Source organism: Cajanus cajan, chromosome 1 (assembly GCF_000230855.2).
Source record: "Cajanus cajan strain Asha chromosome 1, NIPB_CcT2T_4, whole genome shotgun sequence".
NCBI classification, from domain to species: Eukaryota; Viridiplantae; Streptophyta; class Magnoliopsida; order Fabales; family Fabaceae; genus Cajanus; species Cajanus cajan.
In genome coordinates, this window is record NC_138517.1 from 6,144,496 (window position 1) to 6,169,848 (window position 25,353).

General features: G+C 33.2%; 1 protein-coding gene across 1 annotated transcript; it reads right to left on the bottom strand.

Moving 5' to 3' along the window:
* Window positions 1–512: 512 nt before the first annotated feature.
* Window positions 513–23,530, bottom strand: CPSF160 (cleavage and polyadenylation specificity factor 160). The gene is made up of 26 exons (XM_020364943.3): window positions 23,050–23,530; window positions 21,669–21,815; window positions 20,245–20,398; window positions 17,735–17,870; window positions 16,681–16,826; window positions 16,020–16,115; window positions 15,804–15,856; window positions 15,461–15,592; window positions 15,247–15,298; window positions 15,012–15,131; window positions 14,668–14,799; window positions 14,372–14,500; window positions 14,099–14,176; window positions 13,610–13,750; window positions 11,941–12,035; window positions 11,400–11,605; window positions 10,391–11,175; window positions 7,475–7,555; window positions 7,320–7,385; window positions 7,156–7,233; window positions 6,193–6,420; window positions 5,972–6,103; window positions 5,679–5,855; window positions 5,327–5,512; window positions 3,529–3,911; window positions 513–1,131 (listed from the first exon to the last, which is right to left on the bottom strand). Exons 1-26 carry the CDS (start codon window positions 23,355–23,357, stop codon window positions 1,017–1,019), a joined length of 4,356 nt encoding a protein of 1,451 aa, XP_020220532.2. The 5' UTR covers window positions 23,358–23,530; the 3' UTR covers window positions 513–1,016.
* Between the last annotated feature and the right edge of the window lie 1,823 nt (window positions 23,531–25,353).

Below are 25,353 nucleotides of genomic sequence, written 5' to 3' on the forward strand. Positions count from 1 at the left end.
AATTCTTCCTTTGACGAATTAAGGTCAACTCTAAATTAGATTTTGATAGATAGTGGAGGCATTTTAAAATCCATTTTCCATTTCAAGAAAGCGTCATTTTAAATTGCAATCGGGATTATGATGCAACTCGTAAGTTTACATACATAAATTTACGATTGTGAAGGCGTCCTAAGATCTTAAGACCATAATTATGGTCGCAAATAGAAATTTAAAACCATGCATGGGGTGGGTGTACACGTGCTTAACCAATGGACATAGCAAAAGATATTTTGTCAGCACTCAAATCAATTTTCAAATCTTCGTTTCATGTTATTATATAATGTTATATTTTAAAAGAGAACAAAGCAAACTAAATGAACCCTATATAAATAATAACAGATTCTATTACAAGTTATATTTGCATCCAATAAGATGACTATTATGATTTTAAACTGAATGAAGGAAAAAAAAATGCCTATAAAGCACTACCACTAATGACATACAAAAAATATGATTTCTTGTAGGCATGCTCGTATATAAGAAAAATGTCATTTGCAACTAAACCATCATATTATGGTGTGAACAAAAATAATAATGATAATTACATGTTACAGAGAACACTTGATGCTGACATACAGAAAAGAATGTCGGGGCTTTCTAGTGGTTAAGTTTCCTACTTGTTTCTTTGGGTGAACAAAATTTATGTTACATCCACCTCGTCCATTAGGGCATTAAACAAATTCGCCTGCTCCTAACTAGATGACTATAGGTTGAAGGACAAGGCAATTTGACCTTTGATGTACAGAATATGAAACATCCATTGGACTCAATTTTGGGAAAGACTGTCTGCACTCAATACTTCCAAGGAGAGTAGGAGAGTTAGGCTACGATGTAATGACTTACCCAAGCCTTCAATATAGTAAAGCATCTAATTGTGTTAATAAGACGCAATTGAATCACATAAACCACTGCCAAGTGCCAAGAGGTTGGGAAAACATGGACAGCACTGTACCCTGATCTACGAAAGATGTTGGTGATCACAAGAAGCTTGTCCCAAGAGACAGATCACTTAGATTTGAGAGAATTTGTGATCGAGTTGTTCCAATCTGGTTTGCAATTTCAAGCTGTTCCTCCAATGGAAGCATTTCATAACTGTAACAAAGAAGACAAAGGCAGAATTTACATTTCAAAACAAGAAAGCCGCATAGCATATTATAAATGAAAAATAAAAGGAATTGTAAATATCTGAAACTGTTAAGGTCTGCAAGTACAAGGTATAGCCTATGAAACACCGACTCCGACACATACACCGAGACGTAGCTAATGTCCAAAATGTAAAATATAGGAATATATATACATATATATGGTGGATATCAAGTTAATCCAAGAGTAATTTTTTATAGAGTTACTCTACTCAATAACTCATAAAATACATTAAATTATAACATGACAAAAATCTAAATTGAGTATATTCATCCTTAAAGTTGTTGAATTCTACAATTCTTTATATGACAATGACCTTAATGAATCATATCTCTTAAAAGTTGATACTAATAATTCCTATACAAAATGAACCTCAAAAAAATAAAATAAAAATGTTATGAACCTTGCAATATTTATAAATATGTTGGCTTTATATATTTTTTTTAAAACAGAAGTATTAGATAAATGTTTTAGTTAAGAGCAAATATCATCCACTTTCTTTACTCATATCCAAGTCATGTTAGAAAAATATTCAGACTGTGTCAGAGAAGTGTTCAAACAAAAAAATAAATTTAATTGTTGACATGATGTAGAGATGTTGGATGAGTGTTCAAGACACGTGTAACAAGTGTCGTATCCAAATCGTGTCAATGTATTCAACACAGTTTTCTGTAGATGTGGTCGTCTTTCATAGGGTATAGCTAGGGATGGCAAAATGTATTCGAATCCCCCAAGCACCCACAAAAATACCCTTATGCGAGGCAGATAAATACCCACTTATACAGGGATGGGTATGGGATGGGTATAGACCTGCGAAATTTAGGGGGTGTGGATATGGATACTATGGTATCCAACCCGCCCCACCCAGCAATTATATTTATGTGTGTGTGTATATATATATATATATATAAAATAATATTGTTATTATTTTATATCCAATAAACAAGTTGAAGTTGTTAGAGTACTATTTCTCAAAGCTTTATGGTAGCTCATCTTCAATTAAAATTAATAATATCAAGAAATTATGTTATTCATTGTTTGAAGAGTACCAAACTAAAGCTAAAGGAATAGTGAAATGTTCAACTTCACAAGCAAATGACATGAGTCAAACTTGAATAATCTAAATACTAGCAATTTTCTTAGCGATTATAACTCATTTGTAAATTATAGAATTGAAAAACAAAGTCTGAAATAAAACTCTACTTGAAAGAAAAAAATTTGCCTAGGAGTGTTACTTTTGACATTCTTGGATGGTGGAAAACAAATGGAATCAAGTATCCAATTTTTCATAAAATTGCTAAATGTTTTGGTTATCCCAAATTCATTCATAGCTTCAAATTTTGCATTTAGCACGAGGTAGATTTTTAAGTTTTCATCGTTCTAGACTCCATGAATTTACTTTGAATGCATTTACATGTGAACAAAGTTGGTTGAAACACAAGTAACAAGGTAAATAATTAAATTTGGTTTATTTAATAAAAGTTGTTTTATTTTTTTATTGTTGGTTTTAATTATTAATTTAAATTATCTGATCATTCACTTTCTTGTCATGTAGTTTCTATTGGTATTACTAGACCAAAACAATATATAAACTTAAAAAAAAAACATTTGCAAAAATATAAAGAAATTGATTCCGATGATGAGATTAAATGTCTGCATATTTATTTTTTGAAATTTATAGGATACAATTTAATCTATATTGTATAATTTTTTTTACAATTCTTGGAAAATATTGTTAACACATGATCATGATATTCGAAATTTAATTATAATTTTTATTATGTTGAATTTTTTTAAAATTTATTTACAAGAATTGAATGTTTTATAATCTTTATTTATAAGAATTGTTATGTTAGATTTTTGTAAAGTTAAAGACATGACAAATTAATATTATTTTATTGATTAATTTACTTTATATGCAAGTAAAATACAGGTCATGAGTGTGGGTATGGGTACAAAGGTACCCGACGATCACGGAGACAGGGATTAAAATTGCTATCCGCACACATATGGGACTACCTACAAGTATTATTTTTTGAAAAGTGGATATGGGGACGGTTACTATATGATCCTTCCCGAATCCTACCCATTACCATCCCTAGGTATAGCTTTCCAACCGATTAGCTATCATAGAATGATTAAGCAAGTGGAGAAAAATTACCTAGATTTTTCTATCAGGGCTATCTTTTGTTAATTAACCTATTAAGATTCCGTGTATATTCAGAAGTATGCAAGTTTCATGCACACTTCTTTTTTGTTTGAATATTTTACTAAGACTCTCAAGTTTGATATCCACATCTCAATACCAAAGCACAAACATTAATACCGGCTGAAGATAAAACTTACTGGCATAGCAGTTCGCAGTCAACTATACTGTCAGGGCCAGGCCGATGGGCCTTTCCATTTGACCGAAATTGTCTGAAAGCTCTGGGATTCAGGCCAGCAACATGGGGTACAGCATCAACAAGCTTTCTCTGCAAAGACTGTAGTCTGCGAAATGTGAGTTCATCAAGAGGTGCAATGCAACCGATACTACCATCCAAGGTACCAAATAATAAGGCAAAACGATTGGTTTTATCTGATCCTGGAGCAGAACCAGCTCGATCAGAAGTGGATAGCATCTGCAACCTTAGAAATTTAGTTACATGGGCACCAACATGAAATTCAGCTCTTGAAAGAAGCTTCTGTCCTTTCCAACTCTCCGACATCTTTGGTGCATAGTAAAAAATCTGCTCACCAGACATTTCATAGGTTATACTCAACAAAAAAGACAGGAGAATAAAATAAAAATAAACACAAAATGGACAAGTACCAAAATAGAAAAAGAACCAAGGGGAAGGAATACTTTCGGAAAAGCAACCAGCCTAGCATATAAATTTAGCTTGTCTACGAAATAAAGGTACCTTTGCGGATGAATCAAGTAAAAAATATAATAATATATTAAAACTAAGTACTTGGAAGATTAAATAAAATTAAAAACAAAAAATGGACCAAGCAAAAAGAATATCACAGGACAAGGGCCATTAGCAGATGTAAATTCAAATTTTCAAACAGAACAATTTAAGAGAAGCTGACTGACTGAACATTGTTGATGCTGACTTTGACCATTTGGAAAGGAAATTACCCATCTTTTCATATCCACAACGTATTTTCAAAATATTTTGTGCATGTTTTTACGCATTAAATTTTACTGTATATATGTACTGATACTCATTTGCATTCATTATGTAGTGATTATCTGATAGATGAATACAGTTTATCCTTGCTTATCTCTGTTAGAAGTCTGCCAGTAGTCGGGTCTATTACTGAGTATTTAGGTTAGTTGGCTGAAGAAATGAGGGTTGTTGCCTATAAATAACTAATAAGAAGAGGGGCTTGAAACTATGAGATATCTAATCAATTGTGATAGAATTGGTGACTTTGGACATTGGAAGGTCCAGAACCTTGAAAATAACCCTAAGCATTTCAGGGGTAAAAATGGGTTTTTGAAGTATATAGCATAGTAGCATTGCTATAGCACCTCAATAGCGGCTATTATTGAATCCTTTAGCAGTTCAGGGCCTCCGCTCTTCTACTCCACTATAGTGTGCCATTGACTACTATGGATTTATGGGTTCATTTGTTTCAGCTTCAAAAACGGTGCTTTTCTGATATAGTTCTTTTAAGCATACTTTTCAGAAGATAATTTTAGCTTCTCAGAAAAAGCAATGAAACATCTCCTTTCTCTGCGATTTCTACCTTTTTTCTTAAAAAAATGTATCTAATTACTTATAAAATATTTTGAATAAGTTTTCAGATTAAAGAAGTGTTTTCTATTTTAAACAAAAAACATATAAAAAAAAAACTGCCAAATTTCAAATTAGATAATTAACATCACAAAAACCATCAAAATGAAGGGCACAGCTTAGTCTTCAGTCAAGATGCACCTCGTAATAAGAATTTAACTGGAAAAAGGTTATACATCCTAAAGAAAATCCAAGACACAAGCCCAAAAATAAAGTGAAAGTATACTTTATATTATGTTCAAAAACAAATTTTCAATTAAAAGAACTACATTTTTTAACCAGTTACCTTTTAAAAGTACACATGCACATCACAACAAACAAATGCAGACAATTTAGTACCATGCAATCTTAAGACAAACCTGGATGTTTCTGTTATCATCCGAAACCATTAGACTAAGAGTACTTCCGTCAATCAAAAATTCTGTCGCAAAACAATCCAGAGAACCAAAATCCTTGGCTAATAAGCTCAGTTGAGCCCCCTGTTCTTTCCAACTTAGAAAGTATATGCTTTTATGGATGTCACCAATAAGGATAAAGTTCTTTACCTACAAAAATGATGACAGGTTTTAATCAGGAGGAGGGGGGGACAATTAATCATTTGATAACATACAGTTATGAGTTTGAAGCCATACGCAAGTAACTAAACTTAGCATGTTGTTTAGATGCCAATTTTTATCATCATAATGAAAGATTTAAGGAACTATCACTTACAATATTCAAGCTCACAACATGTAATGGTGGCGCATCAAAAAATGCAATACCATTCAACTCAGTGCCACTCCATTTGTGCAGAATAATTTTTGGACCAGATGCTATTAATAGATGACCCTGAAGTGAGGCCAAGGCAGATATAGCACCTTTTAGTTCCTTTGAGTAAACCTCTGAAACCTGTAAAGAAGATGAATATTTAAGATAATTTCCAAATAAATGCATCACCCAAATTTAGAGTGAAGGGACAACAATTTTGATCACTTTTTGAAGAAGAAAGAATTCCTAAGGGATACCAGAGTTTGTGGATTATCGGTATTTTTTCCCAAAGAGAAGAGGAGGATACGTCCTCTTGCAGCAACATCCTCTCCTTGCACATAAGCAGTACCAACGGCTAAAAGTGTTTCATTTTCTTTCGAGGTAGTGTTCTACAATAAAAAAGAGATTTCACAGAAATTTATCAGGTTCAGGAGCAATCAGCATCTGCAATTTGAAAAACAAAGGAAACAAACATTACCAACAGTGTAACCATCCTCACAGTGAGGGCATTTTCAGAACTTTGCATAGGTATTGTTGCCTTTGTTTGCCAAGGGCCACCAGACTTTTCTGGCTCCATAATACGAACCTCAAATTCATCAATAGGATAAATGCGGTTTTGCTCATCGGAATTCATATTCTGATTCTCATTCTGATGGTTGACATCTTGGTCAACCAGAGAAATAACTTGATTCAGTGGCTTAAGAACCTGATGAGAATGATTATTCCTGAATCAAAAATCTGTTTCGAGACTGAAAAAGCAAAGAGTTGCTCCTAATTTACAATAATAAACAAAAGGACAATTTATCCAATTAAGTAGGAAAAACCACTTAATACCAGCCAAATAAAATAATATAAATAACCAGCATTTTTTAACTTTTAATCACATAAATATTGAAATGACGCATAATGGGTTAAAATACACTACAAAAATTAACAAACAAGTTACTAGTGAATAGTGATTACTTCATAAGAAGGTCAAAATATATATCTTTTCGATAATAAATAATACATGGACAAGATAGAACAGAATTACTAACCAAGACACAACCTAATGGAAAAAGAATCTTTATAAGCAGGATTATTTTTATGTAGTCTAATTCTTAGCTTAAAAGTAGGAAATAACTCATAATGTACCGTGTGTAAGTGGTTATAAATGCTTAGATTATTAAATATATTTGACATCTTTGTAACTTTGTTTAGCTTAATTTTGCAAAATAATCACTTTTTTGGGGTCAAGCTTTTTCAGGAGCAGCAAGAAATAAAACTCCAAAAATAAGCTTAATCCAAGTTCGGATCAGACAAAATTCAAGTTTAAGATTCCAGCCAGCCATTAGAAACGCTTGTAATTATTATTAAATGAAAAGGAATTATAACCTTGTAAGCCTAAAAATTATGTTCTTGAATATTTCTAGCAAATAAAAAACAAAAAAGATATACTTACAGGAAATGAGACAATAAGTGGATATAAATTCTTCTCTGCAAAGTATGTTACTTGATGCGGAGTGGCTTTTAGTGGAATCTAAGAATGATATCACAAATTAGAAAAGGTCCAACCAAATCAGGTAGAAAATCAAGACTTCCTAGTTTGAGCAGAAGAAAGCTCACTTTCTGAACAGGCCAGTAGCTGTCATAGTTTGAGCCAGAAGGCAACTGGCATATCTTCAAAACACCCTATTAAAGAATATTAAAAAACATGTTACCTGCAATTATAGATCTAGTTTGTGATAAACTATCCATAAAAGCAAAGTATCACCCTGTACCTGTGATGTAACATATATAAGCCCGTGATTGCAGTTCACGTTGTGAAGGACAGTAAAAGCAACAATAGATCCATCGCAAAGCTGACACAGAAGACAACAGTAAGATAATTTGTCAATTTTTTCTGTATCAAAAATATTAACAAAATGAATTATAATTTTCATTTAGGTATAAAAATCAAGAGAGAAAAATGCAGTCATCCAATGTGATGATGGCTCAATGACCTCCAATCAACTGTTAAATGGAACCTGCAATTGGCAATAATGCCTATTCCAGAGCCTATTACATTGAAGGTCTGACAGGACTATCAGTAAACATCAAGCACCATCTACAATAAAGGTTGTATAATTATGCTTTTAAAAGAAATGAAAAAAAAAGGATAAAAATTAAAATTATATATGCACCTCATTTACATAGCTTTAAAATCTGAGTGGGTGTTTATGTGTGTATATAATACAATGATATGGTTATAATATATATATATGTATGTATGTATGTATATGCATATGTATATACACACACAAACACACACACATATATATATATACACACATTTATATATATAGAAAGGATCCGTTTACTCCAGAAGTAAGTCTAGGTATACTTACTCTCGTTCAATAACTCATATTCTACGTCAAATTTCAACGATCTAACTGTTAAATTTAAAATTCTTAATGCATTGATTTGAATTAATGAAACGAAGTATCAAATGGTTTTTAAATTTTTTAAAAATTTGCAGATTTGATCTATGTATTAAGAACTTTAAATTCAACAGTTGGATCATTGAAATTTGATGTAGAAGATGAGTTATTGAACGAAGTAAGTCTTGGTAGATTTATTCCTAGAGTACACGGATCCCTCCTTTTATATATATGTATATATTTTAACTATATCATTGTATTATATTCAGAATTTCAGTTTAAGATGACATTCAACAAAAAGAATAAGATAATTGATTCAAAGACCATAGAAGACACTCTTTTTATGTGGGAAATGGGAGTGAGGGAAGTAACTAGATTTTGAGATTGGAAAAGAGAAAACTCAACAATCTTGATTTCCATGAGATATGTTTATAGCAATGAACTCTTCTGCAATGTCCTTTACCCTTTGTTTAGTATAAGAAAGAAAATGGACAATGAGAAAATAGAAGATAACTTAAAGTAGAAAAAGTGGTAAGAAAATGAATAGATAGAAATAAGAAAGGCAAAGAGAAAGAAAATTATTTTTCTTGAATGGAGAATTCTATCCTTATGATGTAATAAAATATGATTATTTATAATAGATAATTTTGTCTTGGTTAAATAGCACTTCTAGTCTTATAAAATCCAATCCGCAATTTCTCTCCCAATTTTATAAAATTTGCAATTCAGTGTAAATATTATTAATATTAATTGTCATGTCATCTACTTGATGTCGGGTCATCTACTTGATGTCAGGTCAAAACCACGGTTATCATTAACAATCAATGGATAGACATTCGGTAAAAGGACCAAAATTGCATATTTTATAAAATTAGAAACTAAAATTACAAAATTAAAATTTGGGAGACCAAAATTACAGGTTGGATATTATGAGGTCTAAAAGTGCAAAATCAAGACATGTGGACCCCACCGTGAGTTTTTTCTCTCTGTTCTACTTCTCAAAACAACCAAACAAGAGAAGAGACTTTGTAGAATATGTTTTCTATCTCTCTTTTTTCTTTCTTGGCAAATTCTTGCTTACCAAATAACATGTTAGACTTTTAAGCAAAATTCTTATCAGTCTAGGATTCTAACTTTTGGAAGTTGCAAATGAAAAGGCAGTAAAAACAATTTTTTATTCCAAAATCCTCAGGAGAAAGACAAATTTTGCTCCATGAAGGTTATTGTTTTTCTGATCTTGCAAAGGGGGACCAAATACACATAATAAGAAAATGGCCTTTCAGAAGAATGCTCATAAAACAAGAAACATCAAAAAGAAACTTAACATGAACAGAAATCCAATCATACCGAAAGAACAATTGAAAACCAATAAATATTAATAGTGCAGCAGAATGCACCAAAACCCCTGCAATGTGGTTGTAGCAGAAAGGCATGTCATCTGAACAAGACACGACACAGTCCCATCTCAAAGAAGCAATTTTTTGAGATCACACAACCAAATCATAGTTTTAGAGCAAAAGTGAGTGTCTCAGTCTCACCAGGGACAGACCATCTCACAGGCAGCAGATACTGTCTTAAGAGTATTTGAATCTAATTCAATCTTACAAAATAGGCTTATAAGTTAAGGGTTTCCCTCACTAATAAACTTATTTTTATTTCTAGTTGATATGGGATTTGGATTTTTCCAAGACACTCTCACCCAACACTATTAGACTTAGTGCGTAGATAAATGATGTGTGGATAAATGATAAACGACACTTTTTAATAGATCTAGGACAAACTCTGATACCTTCTTAAGAGATTTTGGCTTAACTCAACCTTACAAAACCGATATATAAGGTGAGAATTACATGCAATTAAATAATTTACTTACGCCTTATCTTAAGTTTTATCTTAAGTTGATGTGTGACTTGGATTTTTCCAATACTTGCATTGAATCCCACAAAATTAGTCAGATACAATTTTAGAAGTGTTCAAAGTCAAATAGGTTGCACAGCATACTAGGTCACATAAATCTCATTAGATGATAGCTCCTAATAACCAACATTTTATCTATGACCACTGTTAAAAGCATGGCCTAATATGCTTTAAAAAGCATCTAATTTATTGCAATTGTCTAGAGCAACTTCTTCAAACATACCAAATACAATGAAGAAAAGTATACATTTTAAAATGTCACTCAAATCCCAAAGAACTAACATAAAGAAATTATATCACAAGCACAGCCAAGTTTAATTTCTAATTGATATAATTACATAAAGGTGGGTTTGTTCTGACCTGTGGATGAACACGAAGCCGTTCTCTCAACACCATAACCCAAGCTGGTCTTGACCCTGATAGAAAGAATCCTTGATAACTACCAATGTTCTTGAAAATAGTAATTTGTTGACAGGAAGATCCATTTGATGTCTCCTCCCTGGCATATGCCTCCAAGGGCACACGAACAAATCTTAAATTTCTAAGCCTGGAAACAATGGTATTGCTGAGGCCGGTGGATCCTCCGGCAGATACTGAATCCTCAACTTTAGAAGTGCCATCTGGACTTTCATAAAGGTAAGCATGGTAACACAGAATAGTTCCATCACTCAAAATCCCAAAAAGAAATGGACGGCTATGCTGCCCAGACCATCTCTGCATGGTCAACTCTACAACCTTCATATTCGGTACATTGTCCTTCCTCCCTTGACTGGTCACTCCATCGGAATCTTTATCACCTTTTTTAGAATCTAATTGTACCTCTTTCATCAGAGCATCAACAATATGGCTCTTTCCAGACATAAAATTTTCCACAGAAAAGACACAATTGAAATTGGGCACATCAAATATTTCAAGGTTACCATTATCATAACAAACCACACAATAAATATCCCCATGGTCCTGAGCTGCACCATCAGTGCCATCAATAGCCTCACCAACACCAGTAGAAAGCCATGCATCAGTACTAGTCTTCCTTAGCCAAGGCTCAGGTCCTTTATCATGGTACAGTGTACATGAAGAAACTGATCCCTTGGAACTCTCGAATGAAGCTGGAGAAGTGACAGAAATGGTGCAGGTACTAGGATCTGTAAAGTGAAATGAACAAGGAAAAAAGGTTAAGGGCATCACATAAAAATTACTTGCACCCTGTTACTGAATCCATGATTATATGTCCAAAAGTTATGGATGTGCACAAATAATGAAAGCATATACCAACAAAGGGACAAATTACTTGTGACAACTATGAAAAGTAACTTAAAAGTTGATAAATATAATTTCTTCAAACAAAAATAACTAACCAGAAGTTTACCTCCAATCAGAAGTCGAATGCTTCCATCACTCATTCTTAGTAAGACAAATGGATCAGCTATAGAAACAGAAAGTGCAATAGCACTCTCAGATGCAGAACCAGCAGAACCAGATTCTGAATTAGAAGCTCCAAAGCTTACATCTTGGGTCATAAAAGAACCATCTAGAATTCGAGCACCACGTTCATAGACTTGTATAACTCGACGCCTAAGAACAAAACCAGGAATGCATCAGTTATATTTATATAATTTTAATTTGAAATCAGTTGAATGGATATGACTACATGACATTCAACTATATGAAAATAACAGAATAAATCAAGATACCGTATAAATGGAAAACACTTCTCCTTCCCCAACAAATGATAACAAGCATGGTTCCATGCAATAGAAAACAAGCAACTAACAAGAAACAGATAAAATCCCAGCCAAATGGGAAAGATCCACGAACAGGAAGCAAAACAGCAAGTTTAAAAAAAGACCCATCTTCTAATTGAATTTTATTCTTACAGAAATATCAATAACCAACTAATAAAGACTCACCTTCCAAATAAATTCCCTGCAGCAAGTGTTTTTCCTTGAACATAATAGTCAACACTTTCAGTAACCTCACTCAGAAGATCAGCTGTTTCTAGTACCTAATCATAAATGGCCAAAAAAACAGAAGTGGTTGTAACTTTGTAAGTAAACAACAGACATATTACCACCATTTAATTTCCGATATTTGTGCCATGAGAAGTTCCAGTGAAATGCCAGAATGAAGAAATCAAACACACAAATCTACCGTGACAAAATAGAAGAAGGTAAGGATCAAAGGCGCAAGAAGAAAATTGAAAATGAACAGAGATAACACATGGGATCAGAGGAACTGCTAAGCAAGAATCAAGCCTTAGTTCAGCCAACTTCTAAGTTAAATTTGATGTTAAAACCTGTTGTGTCGCTTTTATCAATCACATAATTGTTTTTAGGCTTAAATGTCTAGTTCTTATAAAATGAGTAAATTTTGATTTGATCCTTGTAATTTTTATTTGGTTTTCTTCCTTAAAAAATATGAAATCAATCTTTTCATTACTAATTTCATGTAAAAGTCTTTAACTACTCGTGTTTAGCAAAAAGGTCAAGTGACATTCACTGGTGTCTCCAGTACCATTACACCTCTAAAAACTTTCTTGATCTTAAAATGAATGTTAAGGACCAAAATCACTGATTTTGGAGCTTAGAGGAATGGAAATCAAAGAAATGCATTAAAGGAACTAAAACCAAAATTGTTTCATTTTACATGCACAAAAAACAATGATTCCAAAATTTAGATGATGAAAAATAGAATTACAACACACTCACTTTATAGTCATTATAAGTCAATTGTTTTATTATTTTTCTTTTACTGTCCAAAAATTAGATATTTGGTTGTGCCTGTGATTGAGCTTTTCCTTCAATTTACCGTAAATATCAAAATCCAAATTTCACCAGCAGACCAATTGAATGCCTTTCTTATTGCCAAAAAGCTGTTCTTCCATAAAAACACATGGATTTTAATTCCCAATTTTTCAAAACTTAATTTACTCAAGAAAGCCAAATTTTCGAGTGTTAAATCATAAATCCTAACCCCTGATCTGTCCAGCATCCCAAAGTGAAAAGGGTGGAAAAAGTAGATTTGGCATTCAGCCAATGGAGACAAAAATAGGTATGAAAAGAACATGGAGGGTGAGTGGATAAAATACCAAGAGAAAAAGATAGAAGCTGTGATTAGATGCCACATTGTTTACAAAGTAGATACCTATAAGTCAGCCTATGAGTACCAGTCTTTAATTTTGATTAAAGAAAAATAATAAAATAAATATGAAAAAACAAGAGAACTTTAAAAATAAGGTGTAAAAGGATACAGGTTTATAAAATTCTTGAGATTATGTGAATGCATACAAATACAGAATTATCTCTGAAATCCTGTATTAATAGGGACTGTTAATCATATGTCTAATGATCGCCAACTGAACACCGCTTGCCAGAAATAGGGAAAACAATCAAACATACTAGGATTGGCAGACTGATTTTATGTCCCTATCATTTTGTTTAGGCAACTGATGTAGTACTTAAATTTCATACCTGTAAATGATTTGACTAAAAAGTCTATCCACAAATAACATTGAAACTTATTTGACATTTTGAGTCATTAATCATAGCTTATCCTTCTAAAATTGAACAGAGTAATTACCATAGTACGAGCCTCCAAACTTATAATAAGGTAAGCATGATACTCATCATCATCATCAGCCAACTTAGAAGAATCAGCATTATGAGAGCGTGTGCTCTTATGATACACAGTCCAAATTCCTTTGCAACCAGGAAGTTCTACCTGAAATTATGCATTACGCAAAAAAATTAAGAACATTGCATACCATTTGCAACTTTTTGTCAATTGAAAATTGGTTCACAAGAGACTCAATATACCATTCAGTAAATTGCTAAAACCAACCAAATGGGTGAAAGTAGTATATCACAATCAAATGTTTGATGTATCTGAGAATAATGAATTTACTTTACAATCTTATTGAATGATATAATATCAAATTAAATGCCAGTAGTTTCTGGTACATTAATGTACAGAGAAACCTAAGAATTATTTCATAAACATAAGCATCATGATTAAACATATTTAATATTATATTAAAACATGTCCCACCAATAAATATCATGGACAAACCTCAGTAATCACTTCTGGACGAATCGATTGGCGCAGAACACACAAAGAACCATTCTTTCCATGACCAGAACAGCACACCTGCATAGTGGCTCCATATATGTGAAACAAAAAATGTTGAATGTAAACATAATGGGATTTAGGTCATGGACTATGGAATATTGAAAATATACAAGCAGGGGGCAGAATGGCTTCTTTCATCCCCAGCTATTTTCCCTATCTAAGCAAGGTAATAGTGTTCAGATTAAAGTGCCTAGTAACAAATAAAATACTGACCAATTCATAATTACTCTGTTTGGCTATCCCTGTAGCATTTGCATCAGCATTTATTCTTAAACCATATGAGAAATCTTTCAAAGGACCAACATTAACCAATGAATCCCTCACTGCAAACGAGAAGGATTTCTGCAGAAAAAATATAACTACTTAACTAGTTCAGTAAGTTTAATGAGTAAAAGAATTACAGAAAATACCACAGAAAAGTCAAGAAGGAATGCGTCTATAAACAAATAAAATTTGTTATATTAACACTTAATCTCCTGAGACTTTTCCTCTATCGTATCAATCACTACCTGTGTTGATTCTGTTCTATTTGGAGCAGACCCATACAAGGAGAGCTCCTCACCACTAACCATATCTTGCAAACCATCAGAAGGTGACCTCCGCAATCTCTTTGATGGAGTATCTGCTTCAATATCACCAACCTATAAAATTGAAGGGGGGATATTTTATAAATGACTCCAGTCATAGAGAACACAAGTAACAAAAAGAGATAACGGTGAGTTTGCTTGAAAATATTTAAAAAAAAAAAAAAAAAAACTTCAATTTGAATAGCATATTTGCATCTACGGAAAGAAATATTTTTAAAATAATATATCAAAAGACAGCATAGAAGTTCAAGACATCCATTATGTACCTCTTCTTTTAGATTGGATGACAACATGGAAACACCTGATCCAGAAGAAAATTGCACCAGCATACTGTCCCCTAATCGACTGGCGAGAAAAAATAGAGAATTTCCAATTGTTGTAATGCCCTAACAAAAAATTTGTACATATTAAAAACTAAAGTCAATATGAAAATTAATCTGTAAAGGTTAGATTCAAATCTATAATAACATTAACACAACAGGTGAGAGTTTTCAAACTTACAGATGACAGAACTGAAGCTTTTGACTTGGAAAGATCAAGTCTCTGTACAACCCTGAAAATGAAACCAGATATAGCATCGAGTTGAAATACCTTCCACTTTCATTAGCATGAGATGATAGAAGGACAAAGAGAGGAACAGACAACAGAACGTTATCTACCTCCCAATCAGCTAAAATGAACATATGACTCATAACATAAAGAATGTGCAACGTACCTTCCATCATAAACAAGCGTAAGCAATAGCAGTTCACCAGTTTTTGTTGACAGCAAGGCCACATCACTCAACAACCAAGTTGCATTGGCAGCATCAAGCTCCACATTGAAACTTGATCTTGGTATATCCTGACTGGAAATAGGAAATAGGAAAAAGAAAGTAATTGGGGTTATAAAGGTTAACACCCAAATACAATATGAAGAAATTAATTAATGTGCATGATAAGAGGATGTCAAATCAGAGCATGAAAAGTGAGAGGTAATGTCAAACAATTGCAGAAGTTCATGCATAGAATTTTATTTCCTTTTATATGAAGAGTACAAAAAAGAGACAGAATCACCACCTACTGTCAAGTGAAACAGCATAACTGTTCAAGGCCAATGCACATGAAGCAGACTGCAAAAACAACCTATATAATCAGATTATTCCTTATCTCTTGTAAACCAAAAAAGAATAAAATGTAAGAATACACATTACACACAAAACTATGATTAAATATCTTCTCAGTTTATAGAAAGTGAGACAACAACACATGATTATGCCTAGGCATCACATTTACCTGACTGTGATAATGAATAGTGTTAGCACCGATTACAAGAACACCACCTATTGGTGAGGGCACTGCAAGAAGCTTGTAAGCATCATGCGGGAGATTCTGAAAAAATGAATACAACACAAATTTATGAAAACAGTCTAAAGCTTCAAAATGGGCAGAACAATCTGCAGAAATTAAAAGATCCTGGACTTGAGAAATATGTATGGTTTTCATAAGGAAATATAATTCAAAATATAAGCTCTCTATGCAAACATTGATTAACCACTTACTAAAGAGGCCTCACATGGAAGAGGCAGTAAATTGTTAAAAAAAAGACAATGTACTAGACACTATTACTCAATTCAATTTGTTTGCCTACAAAAGAGACAACAAAAGCAAAAAAAATTTAAACAGTATAATAGACACAATTTGTCACATCAATTTTGTTTTCCTACAAGTTAAGAGCAAACAAAACCAAAAATTGTAAATTGAAAAGAAAATTCTAAATAAAAAAGAAATGGATAGCAGTCACCAATAAGGAGTCCAATAAACCAGCCATAACCTAAAATACTCCAGCTTATTTTAGGTATTGAGGGAGAAAAGATACAAAACCTTCCATTTTGCCATTACCACTATTGAACAAAATGACATTGAACTGCCATCTAGGCATCTACATTGAACTTACAACAGCTGACCAAATAAGTGGATGCTGCTTCAAAGTTGTGCTGATACTAAGTGCTGATATCATGCAAGTATGATGTTTCCATGAGACACGCCCAGCCCATGTGAGCTCACGTTCATGCAAAATTACCATTACAGGTTCAATATAGCCTATACAAAAACAAGTTTTCAAAAGACAAGTTAAATAAAAAATAACACAAGTTATGTATATTAATATGTCTTCAGCCAAAGAAAATAGATAAACAAGCAATGCAATAAAAGCAACAGAATCAGAAACTATTACATTTTGATTTTTAATTAAGATTATACATTATAGAATTAGTTAATTCAGTTTTTGCTCCAGAAACAACACTACTAATTATTGCAAATGCAAATTATAAAAAAAGGGTACCAAATTAGGAAACAGGAAAATGAATTTAAGAAACATGTCATTTTGACCAAACCAACAGTCAATATTTTATTATGCACAAGTACAACAAATGCTTGTATAATTTTATAAATCATACATTTGTACCATATATTATAACCAAGAAGTAAGGTTGGACTTTTTCCAGTGTATGAATGAATTCAAATACATCCATGATCCATACAGAAAACAAAAATCAATTATTCGATTATCAACTAAAGAATTAATGTGCAAATTGATTAGGGTTTAAAATAAAATCCAGAGATTCATGTTATGATTTGTTGTTGCTCTCCAAAACATTTTTTCAGCAAGTAATGCATACAATTGAGGTGGTGTTTAGAAGTGTTTATATGCAGTTTATTTGGGCTTAAGAACATAACATATGACTCTTATAGGCTCTTTTCAGATTTTTCAATATGCTTCTTGAAGAAACTTATCAAAATAAGCTGCCTTTAGCTTATTTCAACAAGTTTCATGGTTCAATTTATGAAATAAGCTGTATCGAGTGATAAGAGCTTATTAATTAAATGCATAATTAAGTTGTTTATTCAAATGCACCCTAAATTTTCTTTAAATATCAACTGTAACCTTCCAAACTTACAGATACATACTTAAATGACAAGATAATAAAAATTAATACTCTTACACTCACCATGAACAAATGTAAAATCTTTTACATGCCTCATATCCAAGTCACGTAGGTTTATCATATAAGATGACTCAATGCGAGCAGCAACAGCTCCTGAAAAACCCAAGGCATCCTCCTCCCCAACCAAACCAGAACCAGCCTGACAACAATAATACATAAATAAATAAATTAAAAACAACAAAAAATATAATTGATAAAAAAAAATCCCAAGAGAAAATACACTTACAAAATGCATCACAATTGATTTTAAATCAATTAGACATTAGAAGTTAGGTGAGTCACAGAATGCAACACTAGGTTACAACATTTGCAGAGAAGAGCATGCTGACTATGGGGTAACTTAAGCAATAGACACACTACATGTAGCAGATCTTTTCCATAGTTGACCGTTCAAAGAAAGATATGTAACAGATCTGTAAGTCTATAAATATTTATCATTAGGGCTAAAAAAAGTCTTTCTCACTGATCTGTAGTTCCATGGTCAAATTTTATGTAGAATAGCTCCATGAGTATATGCAAAATGAGGAGCAATAGTTATGATTATTGTATTTCTCTCTCCATTTCAAATTGATCGATCTTTTAGCATTAAAAAAAATAATATTGATTGATGATTTCAGTTTTCAATGAAATATTAAAACTTTTAATCTAATTTTGACCGCTAATAAATACTATTATCTTGGAATACTTCATAATGCATTTATAGAAAATAAGAAAGAGAGTAAGGATATTTTGGTAAAATTGACCCATAATAAATAATATTGTCTTGGAATTTGTTTTCTTAACCTGTGTAGAAATCCTTAAACATCAATCAAATTAGAATGGAAGGAGTAATTTACATAATGTAAAATCATTTTGACAACCCACTGTGAAGTTGCTTGGGTTTTTAAATTCCTAAAATTAGTTGAATTGAGACTGTGTTCAGTGTAAGGTATTTTATTTTAAGATTTATTGATTCTTCAGATTATACAATTAGAATAATGGCTGTTTGCTTCATTACTTTGTTATGAAAATTATTGACAACTTGTGTAACCTGGAAATGTTCCTTGGATTGGATCCCACTCTTGTACTGCATTAATATACCTAAATTCACTTGCTAAGCAAGACAACAACCACATTATCTGAAGGGAGTAGAATGATAAGAAACTATCCAAAAAATGTCTGGCATTCCTCTCTAACCAAAAGCACCAAATCACTGTTCACATAGCACATTGCAATGGGATCTTGCCATCTTAACTCCTAGTCCTACCAAAGCCACTCAAATGGCATGAGAAATTGCTCCAAAAGACCTAAATCCTCTCTGAAGGTCCAGTTTCCTAATTATATATATTAGAACTAAAAAGTCTGCACCATAAATGTCTTACTGCTCTACAGATTTTTTTTCAATAAAAATCAATTTTGAGAAACGAGAAATATGTAAGATAAGTAATTCTCAAAAACTATATCAAGTATCCAAGAACCAGACCTTCTCCTAGTTTATGCGTACTGCAAATCTCCCAACAAACAAAACAAAGTCGACTACAGTCAACCACATTAGCCCCCATCCAAAGAAGCCCTCATAACTTTCTCTATACACTACGCAGTAACCACTGGTACGCGAAAAAGTGAAACATAGTACAGTATAGAATGACTGAATTAGAGAAACCCAACTAGTGAAAGAAAATTAGAAAAAGAAAGCACCCTTAAAACTGTCTAACCACTCATATATCATTAAAATGAAAGGCTCCTAAAGGTGTGGGCCAGGGAATTACCACCAAGAAGAACTCCTAGATAGGTAAGTTGCCATTTATGTGTTTGGAATCCCGCCAAAGTGAAAAAAATGGATGAAGACTGATTATTCACATTGATACCTGCCAATCCACTACATTTAGGTAGTCCAGTCTTTAACCCCGAAACAATTTTGAACAACCTAAGAATTGGAACAGAATTAAGAAAAGAATTGCCATTTGGCAAGAATTGGCATTGGGCTCTATGACAGAACCGTGTCAACAGCAAAATGAAGGTGTGATACAAAAAATAAGGCAAAACACAACCATTAGGAGAGAAAGCTTTATGTGGCTTGCAAATACACAACAAATCATTTGTATCAATCCTTTTAAGTAGAGCAACTCAAATGAAAGACATTGCCTTGGATGGAAACTTGGACTTTCTAAAGCAGGTTTGCAGTAACAGACTTATCCCTGCTTGGAGAAAGGGTGAAGAAATTAAAACAGAACAAGCAACTGCCTGAATAGACTCCATAGGTATTTGAACCCAGATCCTACTTTTTAGCGAAGATGTATGAATAGAACAAATCAGCATTTAGGGAACTAACAGATGTTTCAATGGAGTTACCAGAACTAACAGATGTTTCAAGGGAGTTCCCTTTACAGACATGTACAGAGACTGGGCATCTTAGGCTATCCCTCCTTGTTCCATCCAAATATAATGAATAGGTTTATTTTAATAACAAAGTACAAAGGAAATAAGTAGTATACTACAAAGAATTCCAAATTCACAAGGCATAGAGGATAAACCTGAGTAGCCTTTAGTATTATCATTTGCAAATCATAGATAAGAACTCCGCCACACCTGCCTTGTGGATCAACCTTTACCACTGGTCCTCTTGCAAATTGTTCTCTTCCTCTTTTCAGATGCAGCCATTCTGGACCCTCAAAACAATGCAAAGAACTAGAAAGTAGAAACAAGAGTTAAAGACAACAGATAAGCTACACCCTTTAAACAAGAGACAAGTGCTGGAAGAAAAATGACATGACTTCTCATTCTCCACTGACATGCTATAAGTCAATGAAAGAACTGTTTTAAGTTGTATTCAAGACCCCTGGCCGTAAACAACAAAGGGAAAGAAAAGGCAACAGCAAGCTCTACGTAAGTCTGGTACAAATTCCAAATCCCAACCCTCCAAAAGACAATAGCAGACTTATATCACTATTCACTGCAGTCGAATATCATCCAAATAAAAACATCTGTATATTTACACCTTTTAGTAAAATAAACTCCGTATCTTAGACTGAATCTAGTTAACTTCAGAATTCCAGAATTATGTGATACACAAAAACATGTAAACATACAGCCCATATCAAGTGAGATTTTTTCTTATTATTATGAGGCAAATCTTGACCATACAATCATACATAGAAGGCAACAAATCCTGATCGTCAATCAAACATGGACAGTCAGAATTGTTTTTATTCAGTTCTAATCTTAACCATCCATTATGGTCAAGATTAGTTGTTCTCATGAGAACAATTCTCACTTGTGAAGTTCTCTCTCTCTTGAGATTAAAATTGAAACAACTCCAATGTTGTCTAATTGATGCACCCACCCCTACTGTCATTTATCTTTCTCTTATAAACAAAAGGGACCTTGTTGAGAAAAGCACTATAAATGGGATAAGGCTAAGAGCTATACAAGACAAAGAAAAAATATTAAAAAGAACAGGCATAGGAAAAAGACAATTTCACTTTTACAAAGCCCTCCAATCCCAAAACACAACTGTCAAGAAAGCTCTGCAAAATCAGTTATTAGAATATACAATTATCTACTTCAGTGCATTTTAACTTCACTGCCTTCTTAAATCAATTTTTTCATTAAAATGCCAAGACAGGTGGAACACACCTTGTCTCCCATCCTACCAAGTTGAACCACTCATGACATTCCAAATATAATAGAAAACTCTATAATCAGCTAAGTAGCTAACCATTTCAATATCAATCAAGAAGCATATAATGTAAAGAGGAAGAGTAAAACAAAGCATTGAATAAAACCATTTCTAATCAGACCCCACAACAAATTTGAAGACTTATTTTTTAATTAATGTTTCTTCTAATTTTTAGTTCACAAAAGCACAAAACCAAATATCACACTATTGAGAACATAATTTAACGGAACAAAAACATGAGTTCAAATTCTAATTTAAATTTTAAACATAAGCACTCACCTGGTACGAAGTCCATGAATAGAATCATCATACTCAAGAACTGAAATCTTTGCATCTGCAAAAGTTAAGATGATAGAATCTCTCTTCCTAGAAGCATCACCACCTCCGATGCTCAACACAGCCATGGTTTCAACATTACCATGCAACCTGAATCGTATATATAAAAGCATGTGAATTAGGAGGCCTAAATCAAGCACTAAATTCAACAGACTAAAGAAGCTCACATAAACATATCCCATCTTCCCATAATCAACAAGCAAGCCCATATAACTAACACTAACTAAATTCACATAACCCAATCAACACCGTACTTAGTTGAAAATTAAATAAAAGAAGAATTATAAACTTTAAATTCTAATTCTAAATTCATGTACAACTCAGAGTCAATCAGTAAATTTAACAGATTAAAGAAACTGAAAACAATCTAATCTATATTTCAGCATCATTAAGGAAGCCCATTTGAGTATCACTAATGAAATTTCCATAGCTCACTCCCCAGTATACCAATCAATAGCAAATAAAATTGAAAAATAAATAAATAAATATTTACATATTTCACATTTAAAGTTCCAACAGTAGCAACACAGTCAGATTTGCATTCAAGCAGAAGACACTCCACTCAACTCCATCACTAAATTCAGAATACTAACAAAACTGAAAATAACCAAATAAATCTCAGTATCATTAACTAAACACATACAATTATCACAAACTAAATCACCACTACTCACCCACAATGTACCATCAATCGCAAACGAGAATTCAAAGCAAAAAACATAAAGAAACAAAAACTTTCTCCTTCACTTTGCATTCTAAATTCCAGCAAAACCACACAACTTTCTCCTACACTTTTTTATTTAATTTCTAACATATATACTCCACCAAAGACAATCTTATTTGAGACACAGTCAAACACTAAATATAAACACTTCTCTCGATTGGAATCCAAACCTTAGTTAGCCACTTTGTCAAACTAACCTCTTTTGCCAGTCCAACCCTTATTGGTACTACACATTCTAAAATCCAGCAAAACCACATAACTACCACAACTTTTTCATACACTTTTTTTCATTTAATATCTCACAGATATATACCATTGGAGACAATCCTCTCTTAGGCACCGTCAGACACTAAATGTGAGCATCTCTTTCAACGGGAATGCAAACTTTTATTCGCCACATTGCCCAGACTAACCTCTTCCGCTACACCCAACCCAACCCCTATTGATACTTCAATTCTAAATTCCAGCAAATCCACACAACTACCACAGCTCAAAATGACTGCTCCCGAGGAAATAACCGTTTAATTATATGATTATTTCTTGAAAACAAGCTGATACAATCGCAATTCAGATTCCAGAAGGAGTGGAATGAGGCGAAACCTGTAGTGGCAAACGAGCTCGAGGGAGGCGCCGGCGATGCCGTCGAGGAGGGTGCCACGGCGGGAGTCGACGGGCTTGGGCGGCTGGTCGTCCTGGATGCGGACGATGTAGAGCTCGAGGACGTTGGCGGCGGTGACGACGAGGTTGGGGAGAGGAGCGCGGTGGGGGTGGGGGCGGGAGGGCCACTCGGCGTCGAGGTCGTCGGGCTGGAGCGGGACGAATTCGGCGCGGGAATGGGTGAGGAAGCCGGCGGCGCAGTTGTCGATGCCGGTGGGGCAGTGCATCATCTTGTAGGCAGCGAAGCTCATGGTGGATTCGAAGTTGAGAAGTGACGCAGAGACTGAGAGAGGGTTTCTCTTCTTCTGGGAGCTTAAACCCTCGATTAGGGTTTGCGATTGGCGGGAGGGAGTGTTTGCGTCCCCCGACTCTTATGTGTCAGTGTAGTCACACTCTGCGGGGAGGGAAAGAATTTGAGCTTGGGTGGAGAGTATGGAAGAAATGAATAAATACTACTAATAGTAATTTTTAATTTTAATCATAATTATATTTTAGCATTTATTTAGAATCTAAATTTACTTTAAATTACTATGAGATTTCACGAAATTACATTCACGCTATTTCTATTTTAATGTTTCTTACAGAGTTCACATATTAATATTTTCTTAAATAATAAAGGTCAATATTTTAAATAATTAAGAGTAGAAAACATATTAAGTGTTTTTGTAATTTTATTCTTTAATGGAATTTGTTGAAATGAAATATAATAAAATGTTGTCTTTAATTATTTTTGTGTATATAATTTTAAAACTTATTGAATGAAGTAATATTTTCTAATTATTTGAAAAATAAAATATTTTTCAAATAAAAATATTAATTTAAACATGTCTTGAAAGAAATTAACTTTAAACTTACTTGTTTTAGAATTGTAAGAACGCAAGCCTCCTTCCCTCTCATTTTCCCTTTTATTCTCTCAAACTTCATTCATTTTTTTTTGTTGATTCTCAAGGTTATTAGGTAATTGGTGTGTTAGGGGGCTTTGAAACCTGGAATCAAATTCTCATTCTATTTTTCTTCTTCTTCAATCTCGGAGTAGCTTAAAGTTCGTCATTCATTCTGTTCCGAGGTAAGAGAAACTGTAATTTTGGGGTTTTGGGTTGAAAACGCAGGACTATTGAACGGATTGAAGGTTTAATGTTGATAAATTGATGAAATCTGCAGTTGTAGGGTTTGATTCAAGGGATTTTATGTTGAAATTGAGATTTTTGGTTGTTTTTTATATGAGATTAAAATGTGATGATTTCCTTAAGTTGTTGTGAATGCATGTTATTTTTCTTCTAAACTATGAGTTGTATGTTGTTGGGATTCAAGGATTTTGGGGTTGCATATTTTGATCATTGCATTGGTTGAGAGGATTTGGAGATGTGGTTATTCATCTACTAGTATGAATTTCTGTGTTTAGGACGTTAAGTGTGGGTTTTCACGCTTAACGTGACAGTTTTGAAATGTTGTTGAAAATCTAAAGCTAAGCGTGGGACTCTGTTCTAAGCATAGGAATGGGTTGTGCCTCTGGAAGGCTAACGCTGAGCGTGAAAGTAAGTTTTGCCTCTGGAATGCTGAGGTTGAGCGTGAATTTTGCGCTGAGCGTGGGGACTTAGTCAAATAAATTTTTGTTCTGAATGAGTTGATTGTTTGCTTGATGAATGAATGTATGTCTAAAGTTTGTTGTTTGAGTTGTATTATTGTTAAATGATGATGAATAAGTTGTAGAAATGTTGTATGATAAGGAACTTTAAGTGTTGAATGTTGATAAGTTATATGTTGATAATTGTGTTGTGAAGTTGTATAGTTATATTGGGATATTATATGAACAATGTTGATATGTCATTGAGATGTATGATTAGTAGAAAGTCGAATATGAGTAGTGATAAGTTGTGAGGCATTGAGATACATGTTAAGCATAATGTTGTAAACGAGTTGTGAAGTTGAGTAGCTGAGTAGATATGATATATGAGTTGAAAAGTTGTGTGTTGACTGAGTTGTTGTTCTAAAAATATAATGAGTTGTTGTGTTGTTATTTTGAGTTGTTGAGCTGAACTGTGTTACTGAGTTGTGTATTGATTGAGTTGTGATGATGAGTTGTTGATTATTAGGATTAGAGGAGATGTTTTTGAAGTTGTTCATCTTATTGTGTGGATTGAGATAGTTGTGGTACTCTGAGAGCCCAATTTGTTGAAAAATCCTCATCGGGAAGTTGTCATTTGGAGTGGATGTTGTGTTGTTCTTCTTTAGGACTTGGTTGATTCC